General features: G+C 33.9%; 2 protein-coding genes across 7 annotated transcripts; one reads left to right on the top strand and one right to left on the bottom strand.

The window, feature by feature from the left end:
- Positions 1-5,395: 5,395 nt before the first annotated feature.
- Positions 5,396-16,093, bottom strand: LOC104767493 (arginine--tRNA ligase, chloroplastic/mitochondrial-like). Of its 5 annotated transcripts, XM_087501465.1 has the most exons (18): positions 9,074-9,189; positions 8,928-8,986; positions 8,801-8,839; positions 8,636-8,711; positions 8,455-8,556; positions 8,136-8,351; positions 7,941-8,015; positions 7,748-7,831; positions 7,508-7,612; positions 7,233-7,411; positions 6,995-7,079; positions 6,714-6,900; positions 6,541-6,616; positions 6,371-6,440; positions 6,184-6,273; positions 6,010-6,078; positions 5,814-5,912; positions 5,396-5,701 (listed from the first exon to the last, which is right to left on the bottom strand). In XM_087501465.1, exons 4-18 carry the CDS (start codon positions 8,699-8,701, stop codon positions 5,591-5,593), a joined length of 1,614 nt encoding a protein of 537 aa, XP_087357591.1. In that variant the 5' UTR covers positions 8,702-8,711; positions 8,801-8,839; positions 8,928-8,986; positions 9,074-9,189; the 3' UTR covers positions 5,396-5,590. The 5 variants fall into 5 exon arrangements, with proteins under 5 accessions (XP_087357591.1, XP_087357590.1, XP_087357589.1 ...); XM_087501464.1 differs by having other exon boundaries at positions 8,928-9,183; XM_087501463.1 differs by having other exon boundaries at positions 8,636-8,839; positions 9,074-9,152.
- LOC104765175 (beta-fructofuranosidase, insoluble isoenzyme CWINV1-like) lies at positions 12,623-15,718 on the top strand. 2 transcript variants are annotated; one of them, XM_087501466.1, is made up of 6 exons: positions 12,623-12,909; positions 13,324-14,192; positions 14,280-14,441; positions 14,521-14,768; positions 14,966-15,053; positions 15,338-15,718. In XM_087501466.1, exons 1-6 carry the CDS (start codon positions 12,714-12,716, stop codon positions 15,515-15,517), a joined length of 1,743 nt encoding a protein of 580 aa, XP_087357592.1. In that variant the 5' UTR covers positions 12,623-12,713; the 3' UTR covers positions 15,518-15,718. The 2 variants fall into 2 exon arrangements, with proteins under 2 accessions (XP_087357592.1, XP_087357593.1); XM_087501467.1 differs by having other exon boundaries at positions 12,679-13,061.
- Positions 16,094-16,712: the final 619 nt, after the last annotated feature.

Below are 16,712 nucleotides of genomic sequence, written 5' to 3'. Positions count from 1 at the left end.
TTCATGTTACTTTTTCATTTTCAGTCCGTCTTACTTCACCGCACCATATCACCACATAATAACTGAACAAGTGAATGATTAAACAATCCAAAACATAGAAGTTTCTGACACAGTCATATACCACGTTCAATCGAGTCTTGGCCTTATCTAGCAAAGCAGTCAGTTAAGGCGGTTACATCTCTGTATTCCGATGTCTCAAATTGTTTGTAATGTATTCAAGGACTACACCAAACTTAACATGGCTAACTCTAGCGAGGGTTAAGTTTCATCATTGTCTGGAAGCTGGCCTGCTTTTCTGGCAGCCTGATTCCGGGTAACAGGATAGCTACAATTACGAGTGTTATCTCTTTAACGAGATTATGCGTGGTTCCTCTGTTCCCTGCGCAGAGAAATCACAACTCAATTTCTAAAAGATTCAAAACCAACGTAGAATTCAGATGAGTTTATCTCCACATACACTAGCTGTGATTCCAGAGCATATTCACGTGGCTGTAATCAATGTTAGCTTTCCATGAACTGCCATTCCACATTGAAAGGCGATTAATTCTGCCATGTCCATTGATACTAGGATTTTTGTGTGTCCTAGCAGGTTCAATTAACCTTATGTGTTTTAGTACTTAATGTGTCAATCCAAATGGGATGTTGCTAGCAATCAAGATGCAATCAATAAATCACAAGTCAAGCCAATATAAAAAGAGTGTTTGTCTAACAATCCTAGAATGATGAAAATGGAAAAAAACGGAAATAAACTATAGGATTAGGAACGAGAATGTATGTCAAGAAGTAAACAATAGTAAAAACGAAAACGAGTCTAAGCATGAACTAAAAAGCAAGAAACGAAACAGTCTCAGGAATGTAATAAAAATCAGAAAGAAAGAGGTCCTAAGGATGAGAGTAATTGATGTCGGTGGAGTATCCTAGTCTATAGAGTGTTTAACATGTCACAAGCAAACAATCCCTAAACAATGAACATCTCTTCTTAGCTAATCCAATCTCTTGACAGAAGCTACTCAAACTCAACCACTTCCAAACCTAGCTCTCGCTTGAGAAACATGATCAAGCATGACATGACAAACAAGTTCATTCACGTCAACAAACATCCTAGACAACTAATCTCTTAGGCTAGGAACGTAAGTCTCTGGCACTAGTTGGTCAGACGTTTCATTGAACACCTTTTGGGTGCGGAAATGTCTAAAACCTAGTTCCAATTGATCAGATAAAAACTAGTAATTCTAATACTAGTCCAGAAGGGAATCATACAAATCAAAGCTTAAACACCCTACATCCTAAGATCCTCCACCTAATCTATCCATCCTCAAGAACTACTACACTACTCAGATCCGAAAATCATCATCAAGGATGCAAACCCATAAAACATTGAAACAAACATTCTTAGATAGATAGAAATGAGAAGAACAAGTTTGTTGAAGAAATCAAATGCAAATACTCAATGTATTAAAAGATATCTGGATACAAAGTCTGAGAACGATTTTGGGAGGCTAGGTAAAACCTTCAGAACAAAATGAGATAAAAGATAAGATGTCTCCGCAAAGACTTAACAAAACGTATTTATAGTAAAAACATGTAAATCCCTAAAATTTAAAACGACAAGATGAAGAGTCGGTTTGAGAATCTCCTGAAGCGTGTAAGACGGAACGTCTTCCTGACATGTGCGAACGAGTGGTGACTCGAGTGGGTGATGGTGTTGGCTCGAGTGGTGGAGGGTCGAGTCTACGGGCAGCGGCTCGAGCTGGAGGGTCGAGTCGAAGGGCAGCAGCTCGAGCTGGAGGATTGAGTCGACGGGTAGCGGCTCGAGCTGGGTGTATACGCATCCACTAAAACGATGATAAATTTTGAACCACACCTCCGATTGGCTTGAAATAAACGGCATTGGAAGATGACTCAATTCTCTACAACTTTGGTGAAGACGTCGAAAGCTAAATGCCATTCGAATAGAACGGCTCGAACGGGGTGGAGTGGTTGCATGACGAGTGGCTCGAATGGGTGTATACGCGTCCACTAAAGCGATGATAACTCTTGAACTACAGCTCTGATTGTCTTGAAATAAACGGCATTGGAAAGATGATTCAATTCGCTACAACTTTGATGAAGACATCGAAAGCTTAATCCCTCGACCGGTGGCTCTACTGATGACTCGAGTGGCGACTCGGGAGTGGTGGACTCGAATGGTGTTGGGTCGACTCGAAGGAAATGGACTCGAATGGTGTTGGGTCGACTCAAAGGATGTGGACTCGAATGGCGACTCGAACAGCGTCTCGGGCGATGTGTTCCTGACGTCTTCTAGATACCTGAAATACTCCAAAATGCACAATGTATGCAAGGATGATGCAAGAACTACCTAAATATGCAAAGTGTATAAAAGTGGCTAGAAATTGATGCAAAACGACTAGTTATCCTAGCTAAATGCATGGCAAATACATGCTAAGAAGAGACAAAATATAGACATATCATCCATCATGCTTGGGTAGTCGGAATAAGCTTCATACATCTAAAAAAAAACTAAAACTGTTATGGATCAGGGAAGTATTCAAGATTGTGAAAGCCCAGGAGATGCAGATGATTGAGGAGAAGGTTTATCTTGAGCTATCTCGATGGTTGTGAATATCATACACTTAGGTATTTCACTAACCTTGCAATATCATACACTTCGAGAGTAGTTTTGTAGTTAGATCAATCTTATTTATCATTCGGACAGTTTCAATGATCTATTAGCAGATCCGGAATCTTGTAATATTGACCAAAGTTATTCTAGGCATCAAGTTCACCGATTGCACCTGTAGGTAGAAAAATAGTTAGTATCATAGTATATAAAACAAATATGTAATTAAAGCAAGGGGTTGACAATAACACATTACAAACCTTGACGAAACTGATAAAAGTAATGATCCATAACCGAACCCACTTAATATCTTGGCTGATATTGACAATCCATGTCAAGAAAGGTTAATTATGTAGAGGTAGCTTTGGTAGTTTACTGATGATCATCAAGGCACCAGCTGTATAGGATCCAACAGATAGAAGAGCTAGTTCTAAAAACCCTAGAAGTGGCTTGACTTGTCACTGGTGGTAAAATCCCTTATAACACCTTAAGTAACAGAGGCGGTGAACATAAGTCTATTCTTGACATCTTATACTCCTTCGTCTGAGTCTGACTTACATATTCACACAAGGACTTCAAAATCTGCATGTCACCTATGCAATTCTCAGTGATAAGACATCTAGGGAGGGAGGGGAGCACCTGATTGTTTGACAGTGTCCAGAAGAAAGTTCTACTTGCTATTGTTGTAAGACAACATACCAGTTAAGAAAAACTATTTGAGACGACTTAACATCAAAAGCAGATGTATGAAAAGAATTCTCACCCATTCGGACAAAGCAGCTGAATAATATAGACAAATTCAGGTTATATAAAATCAAATGTGATGTCTTTGACATAATGTTGGAACACTTTTTGTGCAGTATGTATGAGTGAGTGATTGTATAACTGACTTCCCGCAAATTATTCTGCAAAGCCACAATCATGTGTAAGGTTTTGTTATGGATTGTGTGATCTCTTGATCATTAATTTATTATTTTGATTGGTAATCTTTAAATCATATCTAATTCATCACTACTTTCGGTAGGAAAAGATATTTAAAATAAACATAAATGAACGAAACGGGGAGATAAAGTTATAAGTAGTATTGTGAGAATTATATACCTATATATTAGGTACAAGCTTTTGTTATTATTACTCATTTTGTCAAATTCAAATGTTTCCACATTTTATGTTATATTAAAAAAATTTTGGAAGTAGTAAAATTGTCACTTATTTAACAATTTTATTACATTTTGTATTTGTGGACTCTTAATATCATTTAAATTAATAACATGAAGACTATGATTTTTTTTTAATTTATTGATATATAAATTGAACCAAAAAAAATTAGAATCAAATTTTTTTAATTGATTTATCGAGTTACTAATTTATTAACGAAATGGAAGAAGTAATTACCTTAATCATAAATATATTTCTGTTTACAAATGCATTTGTACATTATGTCAAAAAAAAAAAAAAAAAAAAAAAAGATCAACTAACTTTTAAAAAAATTCTGTTTATTAATGTCATTATAATAATCATCAACTAACTTTACTTAATGAAATATAAATCATTCATGGGATTTATATTTTATAGAAAATTTAAAGCTTAAGTTATTTCTTGAGAGTAAATCAAGCCATATTATAACTTACACAAACTTAAGCATCACAACCAATATCTCTCTTTGCTTAGACATGAAGCTTCTTAATTCTGTATTTTTAAAGCAGTTAAAACACTTATGTAATTCACATTTAATTTTGGAGTTTAAATGTAATACAAAATCTAAATTCTTGTCTAGAAATGAGTGATCTGCATAAGATATTGCAATCCTAAATTCCCAATATATTATTCTCTATGTTCCCAGCATAACAAATGTCAAAGAAAAGATCAACAATGTCATACAATTAATGGAAATTATTTCAAATCTTTTGCTCTTAAGTTGACAAAAGATAAATAACATTTACTTTTAAATATCTTGTTTTCTACACTTTCTAATTTGTAAGCTATCACAAACATTGAAACGACACCGCTTTCTTTTTTTAATTTGCTACGGCAACTTTTTTTTTTTTTTTAATACCGGTTTTATATACATAATTGAAGGAGTATTACAATAAGAAGCTCGATCTAGGTTTTATGGGTCTGAGTTATATTCTCTTTTGGAGTGTGGTTTCATTTACATCTCGTTGAAAATTTTGTCACCGTTTGTGTTGGTAGCTAGCTACTATTTGAGTGGGTTGATGAAATTAGTTGAGAACACAGAAACTTCAAGTTTGAAGTTCTGTTATATACGGAAACGAAAGTGGCACCGTCATGTGTGTAAGAGAGAGGGTCGTGTGAGTATTTTGAAGTGTCAATATGAGATGTAGAGATCTGTGTGTTTCTAATGAAAGATCCTTCCTCTGTGTTTCTGATGGTTTAGATTTCCTTGTCTTTCGCCTAGTGGAATCTATCTATGAGATTTACAGATTCTTGAACCATTTCGATTTCTTGGCTGAAGTCATGACGAAAATTTAAGATATTGTTACTGATTATGCATTTCGAACTTCAAAAGGTCCATTGACTTAATTTGATGTGATAATGCATTAAAATGTCAGCAAATCCATGGATCTGCACTTGAAACTTGTGTTTTCACATCTTTTTTTGCTTTACTAGTAGTAACGTGGCTGTTCAGCTCTTGATTTGTTGTTTTTGTCTGGTCTGGAACAGGGTGATCCTATTTATGTTAAAGTGAACAAATTGTCGTCCACCAAGACACAACTTCTCTTATGACTGCTACTATTTGAACAATGCTGAGAATTTGGGGGAGGTTCTCAAAGGAGACCGCATTGAGAATTCGGTTTATACTGTAAGCAAATACCCAATTTTTTTGCCTATAGAATGTTGTTAGACTGCTTTTCTTACATACCTGAATGAGAACAGAAAAAGTTAAAAGCTAAAGAAAGGCTTTCTAAGTATTTTGCCTTCTAGATCGTTTAGTTGCGGTGTGATGTATCAGATCTTGTAAACAGGAGTGATTCCAAGAAGGTGGAAGCATTTCCGCATGACTATGGCCGTTGCTTCACAAAGTAGGAGACGGCTTGTTTCCTCTGCTGAACCGTTGACCTGTAAATGTTTAATGTTTCAAGTGAAAGATTAGAACAATATGGTTGTTGATTATGCAGTCTAATATTACAATCTTTAAATAGTTAAGTAGAATATTTGGGAATGTACTCACCTGACAAGTGGAGTAGAATTTGGTATAGTGTTCAGATAAATCGTAGAGGTACTCGCACAACATGTGTGGTAACAATTTTGTGCATGCTTCCTCAACCGTCTGCAAATCATTCACATGGATATCAATTATTCATCTTTTTACCAAGAAAAAAGTAAGTGGATTATGAAAGAACTATCTAATTAGCATGTGTTTTTACCTCGGCAAACTGAAGCAAGTGAAGCCCCAGTGCTCTTTCATTAGCATGATCCAATACTAAATTTCCTGTCTGAAATATAATAAGTATTAAGATAAGTATTACAGCACATTACACAGACCAAAAGAGGAACAATGAGTAGTATTAACTGGTTTTGAGTTCATGCAGCTAAAATACCTTTTTCAGCTCATCTATGTCTTTGCCAGACTTCTGGATGATTGAACAGATCCGAGCATGAGCGTAAAGAAGGTAAACGGCTGTATTTCCCTGCTCATGACATACGACCAAATATTTAATAAGCAATTAAGCATGTGTAGATACCTGCATAATACAAATATGTAGACTAGCTGCCAAATTCCAGTACCTTGTCGCTAAGCATTTCATCATAGCTGAATCTGTAATCCGTCGATATGTTTTTCTTCATGTCAGCATTCCTTGAAATAAAATTAAGTTAGCGGTAGCATAAAAATATACATCAAATTTGTTCAGCCTTAAAAAGTCAGAAGATAGAAGTAGAATAGAGATGATACTTACTTCACCGCACCATATCCAATTGCCTCTGCTGTTTGGTCCAGCTCCTCTGGTGTCCATTCTTTGTCCTTGGCTAGAGCTGAGTGGACAACATATAAAAGGATGAATAAGAACACAACAAGTTAATTGTTCAACAATTCAAAAAACGTAGAGAGTGATGACATAAAGTTAGATACCACGCTCAATAAGGGCAGCTTTACTGCGAGTCTTGGCCTCATCTAGCAAATCAGCTAGAGGGACTATTTCTCTATCACGATTTCTAAACCGCTTGCCATCTTCCCCCTTGACTACACCAAATTTAACATGGCTAACCCTAGGGTAAGTTTCATCATTGTCTGGAAGCCAATCCACTTGTCTGGCAGCCTGATTCAGAGTGACAAGATAACCACGATTAATGACAGTTTAAACCAAAACAGAGCATTTCACAAGTCGTAAACTATCTATTCATCAAACCTACTTTGAAGAATCTGTCAAAGTGCTCCTGCTGGCCAGCATCGGTCACATAAATAATCCACTCAGCTTTCTCTTTATTCAGTCGATACCTAGACCAAGCAGATTCTTGCATCAGCATACAAACTCATTGAACAATATTTTAGAAGCTACACTTAAGAAAATACAGACACCAAAAGTCTTAACAGATGAGATATATTTTCCAAAGATTGCTAACTAAGATAATTAACAGGAAGATAACTCACCAAAGAGCAGCAAGATCTGTTGTGTCATAGGTAAAACCACCATCACTCTTTACAAGCATGCATGGGGTCTTGAAGTCTTTGATGAACATCACTTGGGCACCATCACTTTCTTCTACCAAACCCTTGCTATTCAGTTCCTCGATCATCTTAGCAATATAAGGTTTGTAAAAGCTTTCTCCCTGTCATGAAATAATGTAATGTTCATTACCAATCCATCTATTTTTCCATCCTGCCTCGAATCATATTAGTATATATATGTCCAGCTATGCCTTTACCTTTTCTTCAAGCTCAACTCGAAGGCGTTGATAAATCTCAGCATAATCCTTACGACTGATTTCACAAAGTTTTTTCCAAGTCTTGTGGTATACAGGATCTTCACCCTGCACAGAACAAACGTAAATAACTAAGAAAAAAAAGACACTGCCAAAGGCAGCTGCATATTGACTTATTGAGACACTGCCAAACACAAAAATACACCAGTGATTCAGGTTAGGAGATTAGTAAAAGTTAGTTACCTGTAGACGGACAACGGCCTTTTGTGCCTTTTGCTTAAATTCTGGATCCGCATCAAACTTCATTTTTGATGGTTTGTATAACGCCTATAAGATGAAATCTCAAAATTAGACACTGAATTGCTTTGGCTCTTCACATAATAAAGCATAGTATGTCAATATTGGTACATAAGGAAGAACTGCAAAAAAGGCTGACCTGAATATTTTCAATTGCTGTCTCTGTCGCACTATCTGGAAATTTCTCAAAGAGGTACTCAATCAACATGCCAAACTGCAAAATAAAAGCAGCTATTATGTCTCTGATAAATATTGGAATACCAAACACTACAACAAGACTTGGTTTCAAGGTCTTGATTAGAAATCAGTTCAAAGAGCAGAAAATGGTAGCTACCTGTGTTCCCCAGTCACCAACATGGTTTCTGCGCAGAACTTCCACATTAGAGTACTCAAGCATACGAGCAATGGTGTCACCGATGATAGTTGACCTTAGATGGCCAACATGCATTTTCTTTGCAATGTTTGGAGAGGAAAAATCAACTACAGCTGTCTTAACCGGAAGAGTAGGCGCCCATGTCTCAATCCCATTGATAAGCATATTTTCAATGCTCTGCAGAAATGATTAGAACAAAAACAATGATGTTAAATATACGAAGACTAGTGAATGAGTACACAAAAGTGAGGAATAAAACATGAACGCTGATGATCATCACCTTAGCCATCCATTTAGCTGAGAGTATAACATTAACGTATCCAGGTTGAGCTACAGAGCATGATTCCACCATATCACAAGTAGGGAGATTTGTAACAAGGGCCTAACAAATTTCAAAATTATGATAAGAATCAAAAACAAAAAAGACAGGAAATTTTCTAAAGACCAAACAAAAACCAAACCTGTGCAATAGCTAAAGGACGAGTAAACTCAGTTCCCTTTCCTTTAACTTTGGACCATAGTCCCATTGCATTGTTACTGCAAACAAAACAAACAATACATGAGACAGAAAAAAAACAAAAAGATTGGAACTTTATATATCGATTCAAGAGGAAGCAAGCAAATACCATTGGTTTCAGATTTCCCATAAATTCTTCTTCTTCCTCCTGTCGATCACACCAATCAAAAATCAACAGGGTATATATAATTTTGAATTTCACTTGGATTCAAAACAGAACTGTACTAATCACTTACAGCTGCCACCATGGTTGCCAAAGCAAATCTCCAAAGCCTTGCTTCTCAAATCCGAGAGTCTGGTTTACAGAACCACGAAATCCAGATCGGGACGTGATGAGAGTCTCTAACCTGTAGGGCTTATAAGGAAGAACAGAGGAATTTACCAGTGACGTGATGGAAACGCGAAAGCCCCTCTGCAAGAAGAAAAAAGATCAGACGGACAATTATGGTTTCGTTTAACCTATATACGGTTGAAAGGCGGCTTTAGTTTGACAAAAATATATATATATATATATATATATATATATATATATACGGTTGAAAAGGCAAATTCCCAATTTTTCTGTTTTTTAATATTGCCAATTTCAAAATTGCAAAATTCTATTCGATTAAATATCTCATGTTATTTGTATCAATAAGATGTTGACATATGTCAATTATAAATTTACTAAAACATTAAAAAAACTAAAAAATAAAAAATAAAAGTTCTATCATTATTGTAAAAAGGAAATCCACTAACTATCATTATTTGTTAATTTTTTTTTTTAATATTTTAATTTAATTAAGGTTGTAATATTTTTAGATTTTTGTTATATTAGTTACTTTTTGTTCATAAAGTTGAAATTCAAATATAGTTAATTTTAATTAAATCTAAAAATATTTCAAATTTAATTAAATTAAAATATTAAAAAGAAAGAATTAAATATCATTGATAGTTAAATTAAAATATGACAACTTTAATTAAATTAAAATATTAAAAATAAATAATTAACTATCATTGATAATTAAATTAAAATATTAAAAAGAAAGAATCAACTTGATATAATAAAAATTAACTATCTTTGAATTTCTCAAATTTTAGTTGGTTGGTCATAAACTCATTGCAATCGTGTAAATATTTTTTTTCTTTTTATCCACAATATTTTTTTAGTAAAAAAGTTTAAAGAAATATTTTAGTGGTTATACAAACTGTCACAAACAAATCTTAGTGGTGAAAACGAACTACGTCAAGTTGAAAGTAAATGAACAAAAATTGGTTTAATTTGTTCACATTCATTTTATATGTGGTGATAAGAGCAAACTTTAACAATAAAATATTTTTGGATGTAAGAACATTTTTTAGTGGTAAAACATAAAGTAAAATTGTACGTGGATTCTAATAAGATGATGTTTTGATGGGTTATCTCCATGTAAAACATGAATAAATTGCGGAACGTTTTTGAAATTTGACAGTATTGGTCTTTGATTGACTAGCTACTCCTCTGCTTGGTCCTGGTTTGACCTACTGTAATAATATTTGTAATGATTAATGTTTGAAAAACGTTTTGATGACTGATAATATAGATTTAGATTATTATAATAATTGTAATAATATTTTTAAAATATAAAACTATAAATTAGTGTATTAAAGTAAAATTTTTTTATCTCTAATTAAAAATATTTATATATTTATTTTAGATAATATATTTTATTTACAATAAATATTAATATATTCTTTCAAAATTTTATTTTATTCCTTCTATCCCTAAAAGATTGATGTTGTAGATAAAAAAAAATAATAATTTTTTTACTTTATGTTTTTTTTTCTTTATGTTATTAATTTAATAGTTTATATTTTCTCTATCTACTCAAAAGTAATTATAAATTAATTTATAAATACAAATTAAATTGTTTCTTATATGTGTGATAATGTGAAAACATCAATCTATTAGGGACATAAAGAGTAGCAGACTAAAATAACAAATAAGCCGATATATATGATCAGACGTCACTTTTATTATAATAAGAAATGACTATGATTTTATTTTTGATATCGTGTCAAGATATCAACGATTATTTATCCTGGTATAAAAATCCGGATGATAAAATTGATCATCAATTTTACTTTTGTTTTTCTGTTCATTGTCCTCATATGCAACATTATTGATGATGTCTAGTCTAGTTATGGAAGGATATAATAGGTACACACACAAAAAGGTCCATTGATGAAAAAGATGTAAGCAAATCGTTGACAACAAAAAAGAAGATTTTAATAAAAATGAATTTTTAGAAGTATATTCAGCCAAAAACTTTCCAAATTAATCATCGAAGTAAAGACATATTTATATATAGTAAGAGTAAAGAAAACATATGAATGGTGTAGAAAAGTTTTGATTTCGTCAAGACTTTTCATTCGAAACTTTTTCTCACAATCATATGTTCTGAGTGTTGTCGCTGAAAAAGGAATGTATATCCATTTACCAAAAAAAAAAACAGAATTTCTCCATACCTCACAAAGATATGTTAAATTAATAAAGTTTCAATTAAACTATTTAAAACACCTTTACAGCTTTTACTTGTGTAGATTTCCTTGAAACGAACGGACATGTGGATTCAACTTTGATGCCCTGATACTTGGGTAATCTTCTATATCTAACAACTACCAGTAAAGGAGCTTGTTTATCTTTCCTTTGATAAAGAAGTATACGATCGGGCTTAACTTGTTAATAAGTGTGAAAGAGCTTAGTTATACAATGTCATTTTTTTACATATGTCAATATGATATAGTATGATTTAAAGCAAAATTAATTCGAAATGTTAGACTCAAAGCCGGTCCATTGTAATGTAATGCCTAAAGCAAAATAAAATGATGTCCAAAAAAATTTTACACAAAAGAAAACAAAAAATTATTTTTGAAAATGAGTTTCTTAGCAAGAATTAAAAAAGAGAAAAAATAGTATCCAAAAAAAATTAGAATAACTAGATTTTAAAATGAGAAACCAAACATAGAAACAAAAAATTCAAATCAAAACATCAACAGAAAATAACAGTTTATCATCACTTTCAATATAATTTATAATCTTTAATTTTTAAAACTTAAGATAAAATAAGACATAATTGAGATAAGAAGAAAAATTAACAAATATTGAACTAAGATAAAGAGAAAGAGATGGTGGGGAAGATTAAGAAGATTAAATTGTATCTATGTGAGAGAAACAAGCAAGATACAATTTACCAGTACGATTCGAACACTCAATGTGAGAGAAACAAGTAAGACAAATAACCACTACACTACCAAATATTTCTTGAACTGATGCCCTCTAAACAGTTTATATAATCTGCTGCCTAAAGCAGCTGCTTGTTGGGCTTCTGCTCCGGAACGGCTCTAGACTCGTCATAAGCATATTTTGAACCTGATATCATCATATAACTTTTATAAAATGCACTTTTGATAGCCTAAAATAGTTGACTAAACAACGTGGGATAAGTCGGAAAAAAAACTTATTTACATATATATTTTTGTAAAGTTTTAATTTATAAGTTACATCTAACCAGTTCTATCATGTAAGCCAAAACGCTATTAATTGTGGATATATATTTTTATACTGTAAATTTAATATGACCAAATTTTAAGGGAGAGAATAACTTGTAGAAGTGTACAACCGCTTAGCCGTAAAAAAAAGTTGTACAATACGATTTCATATAGTACTTTTTGTTCCTTCAATCTCTTTCCCTGCCTTTATAGATTGTTTTTTCTATCTATGTCGTCTCTTTAGTGATCACCAATAGAAACAACAAAAAAACAATCGTAATTCAAGTTTTTAGTAAACAATTAGGAACCAGTTTGTTTTAGATGTCTGACTTATGGCAGTATAACATTTACTATTATTGACAACAAACCCAAAGAAACAAAAACTTTTTTTGGACAAATATTATATTCAAATTTAGATATTGATAGGCTTGCCCTCGTTCTTTGCCTATAAATTTGACATGATCCATTCCTTCAAACAAAAACCAAACCAGTAAGAAAAACAAAAACACACAATGACAAGAGAAGTTTTCTCCAACGTTGGACTTTGGTTATTATTCACATTACTTATTGGTAACTATGTCGTCGATCTTGAAGCCTCGCACCATGTCTACGAGAGACTTTCCCAAAGCACTAACACCGAATCTCCTTCCGTAAACCAGCGCTACCGGACCGGTTTCCATTTTCAACCCCCAAAAAATTGGATGAACGGTATGACTAACTAAAATGCCATATCAACCTCAATCTCAATGCCAAAATATTGTTTTTATCACTCTCTAACATTTGTCTCGTGTATTTCTTTTCGTTTTGGTTCATACCTTGGACAATTTGGATTGATCTTTGGTCGTGAGCAGATCCTAATGGTAAGATTTTTTTTCCTCTACTTCTCTACATTTTTAAAACTTTTAGTCAAATCTTCATATCCAGTAGACAGATCATTTCCCTAGAAACTCGTTTTTTTATTGTTTTCTAAAACATTAATTACATCAATAGGTCAGCAACTCAGCATACCAACTGTATATTAGATTTTTCTAATGTATTGGTCGACCATATGTTACGCTGCACGTTCCTTTTACAATATCCATATGATTAATAAAATATGCACATATTTTTAAACTTACACAGGGCCTATGATATACAAAGGAATATATCATCTTTTCTACCAATGGAACCCCAAGGGAGCCGTGTGGGGTAACATAGTGTGGGCTCATTCCACATCAACAGACTTAGTTAACTGGGATCCACATCCTCCAGCTATCTTCCCATCTGAACCATTCGACATCAACGGATGCTGGTCCGGTTCAGTTACAATTCTCCCCAACGGTAAACCGGTTATCCTCTATACCGGAATTGACCCCAAGAACCAACAGGTCCAAAACATAGCCGAACCTAAGAATCTCTCCGATCCTTATCTCCGTGAATGGACTAAGTCTACGTTAAATCCTTTGATGGCTCCTGACGCCGTTAACGGAATCAACGCCAGCTCGTTCCGTGACCCAACCACCGCTTGGCTAGGCGAAGACAAGAAATGGAGAGTGATCATCGGAAGCAAGATCAACCGTCGTGGGTTAGCGATCACTTACACGAGCAAAGACTTTCTAAAATGGGAAAAATCTCCTGAGCCATTGCACTACGACGACGGAAGTGGTATGTGGGAATGTCCTGATTTTTTCCCGGTGACGAGGTCCGGTTCTAAAGGCGTGGAAACGTCTTCGTTTGGTGAACCTAATGAGATTAAGCACGTGTTGAAAGTAAGCTTGGACGATACGAAACATGACTACTACACGATCGGTACGTACGACCGGGTTAAAGACAAATTCGTACCGGACAGTGGTTTTAAAATGGACGGTACGGCTCCTAGATACGATTACGGGAAGTATTACGCGTCGAAAACGTTTTATGACTCGGGAAAGAACCGGAGAATCTTGTGGGGTTGGACTAACGAGTCATCGTCGGTTGAGGATGATGTTGAGAAAGGCTGGTCCGGTATTCAGGTAATTATTTTGATAATAAAAATTCATTTATTGATGAAGTAAAGTAAATATAATATTGAATCAAATTTTCGTTTCTTTCTTGATTAGACGATTCCGAGAAAAATATGGCTTGATCGATCAGGGAAACAATTAATTCAGTGGCCCGTTAGGGAAGTTAAAGGATTACGTACGAAAGAAGTCAAAAACTTACGCAACGAAGTTCTAAAGTCTGGATCTAGGCTTGAAGTCTCTGGTGTGACAGCTGCACAGGTTTGATTATTAAAAAAAAATTAAAACAACATTGGTATGAGAAAATTAGGTTTTTGACAGTAGTCTTGTGATTGTACAGGCGGATGTGGAGGTTTTATTCAAAGTAAGAGACTTGGAGAAAGCGGATGTGATAGACCCAAGTTGGACCGATCCGCAGTTGATTTGTAGTCAGATGAATGTGTCGGTTAAGTCTAGTTTTGGTCCATTTGGTTTGATGGTTCTCGCATCTAAGAACTTGGAAGAGTACACATCTGTTTATTTTAGAATCTTCAAAGCCCGTCAAAACAGCGGTAAATTCGTCGTGGTCATGTGCAGTGACCAAAGCAGGTACGTTTCTTTGATTAAAGATCCCGATTAAGTACATTAATTTAGATAGTCTTTTGTCACAAATGTTTATATTATATTTCCAACAGGACTCACATATATATAGATCTAAAACTGGGTTCCATTTGAAAATATTAAATAAATATCCAAAACCTGACTTTTATTTTTTTGGACTTGTTGGTGATGTGGAATTGGGACAGATCTTCACTGGAGAAAGATAATGACAAAACGACTTACGGAGCTTTTGTGGATATTAATCCTTACCAACCAATACCTCTCAGAGCCTTGGTAATTAAGTCTCAATTTTACACATATTTAGCTGTATATAAAAATTTATACTTTATGTTTTCATTTAAGAAAATATTAATAAGGCATGCAAATATTTAAAAACCTTCCTTTTTGGGAATATTCTTTGAAAATACCATGAAAATAATTAAGAAATTTTATTCATTATAATAACTGATCAAAACCTTATAATGTTGCAATGATTTAATACCAGAATCAAAGGGAATATTTTGATTGCAGATTGTTTTTTATTTATTTTAAGTGTATGTTATATGGTGTTGTTGTAGATTGATCAGTCAGTAGTGGAGAGCTTCGGTGGAAAGGGGAGAGCATGCATTACCTCAAGAGTGTATCCAAAATTGGCAATAGGGAAAAGTTCACATCTCTTTGTTTTTAATTATGGATCTCAAAGTGTTGATGCCTTAAACCTAAACGCTTGGAGCATGAACTCTGCCCAAATCAGTTGATCACGTACGGCGGATATAGATACACATGTTTTTGGTGAATGATATAGATACACATGTTAATTAAACCATATACCTATATGTATATATATATCTCCATTTATTGAACATTTATATGAGTTCATTTTGGAGGGATCTTATATATGGTCCACTTTGTTTGGTTGTCAAAAAAGGCTATATATATATGACATTTTATTTGACTTATTATTATAGTATCGTTTTCACTGTGTAAAAAACTACAATTCTGTTGTCGGTAGTCAAACCTGTTCAATGGCTAAATGACGAGTGAACTGAGTACCCTTTCCTTTAACTTTGGACCATAGTCCCATTGCATTGTTACTGCAAACAAAACAAACAATACATGAGAAAACAAAACACAAAAAGATCGGAACTTTATAAATTGATTCAGGAGGAAGCAAGCAATTACCATTGGTAGTCTTCAAATTTCCCAACCTCAACCAATGGTTTAACACTAGGTTCATCTGGAACAGTTAATTTCAGAGAAGCGTCAAAGAGCTTAGCCAGTTGTTGTTTCAGATTTCCCATGGATGTTTCTTCTTCCTTCTGTCGTGACACCATTCAAAAAATCATCAGGGTACATCTAATTTTGAATTTCACTTGGATTCAAAACAGAACTGTACTAATCACTTACAGCTGCCACCATGGTTGCCAAAGCAAATCTCCAAAGCCATGCTTCTCAAATCAGAGAGTCTGGTTTAAAGAACCACGAAATCCAAATCCGTACATGATGAGAATCTCTAATATGTAGGGCTTAACGGAAGAACAGAAGAGTTTACCAGTGACGTGATGGAAACGCAAAAGCCCCTTTGAAAAGGGCAAATTCCCAATATGCCAGGGACGAATTTCAAAATTGCAAAATTCTATTCAATTAAGTATAAGTTAGAAAGAAGAAAAAAATTTAGAAATTGATATATGCTGATATGCAAAACAATTTAACCCTTCACCAAATATCATTCCCAAAATTGGTCTTATGAGAATTTATATATTTTTTTAAATTACTTTTTTTTTTTTTGAATGAATGTAAAATTTTATTCATCAAAAAAACATTTTCTTTGCAATGAATGTAACGTTTTTGAGGGTAGACAAACTTAAGGACACTGAAATTAACCTTATGTTATGGTGGAGAACCAAAGCATTATGATATCTTCATAGTCACGGTGGCCAGTGTTCAATAGGA

Source organism: Camelina sativa, chromosome 19 (genome assembly GCF_030686135.1).
Source record: "Camelina sativa cultivar CO46 ecotype springtype chromosome 19, ASM3068613v1".
NCBI classification, from domain to species: Eukaryota; Viridiplantae; Streptophyta; class Magnoliopsida; order Brassicales; family Brassicaceae; genus Camelina; species Camelina sativa.
This window is presented reverse-complemented; position numbering and strand designations above follow the sequence as displayed.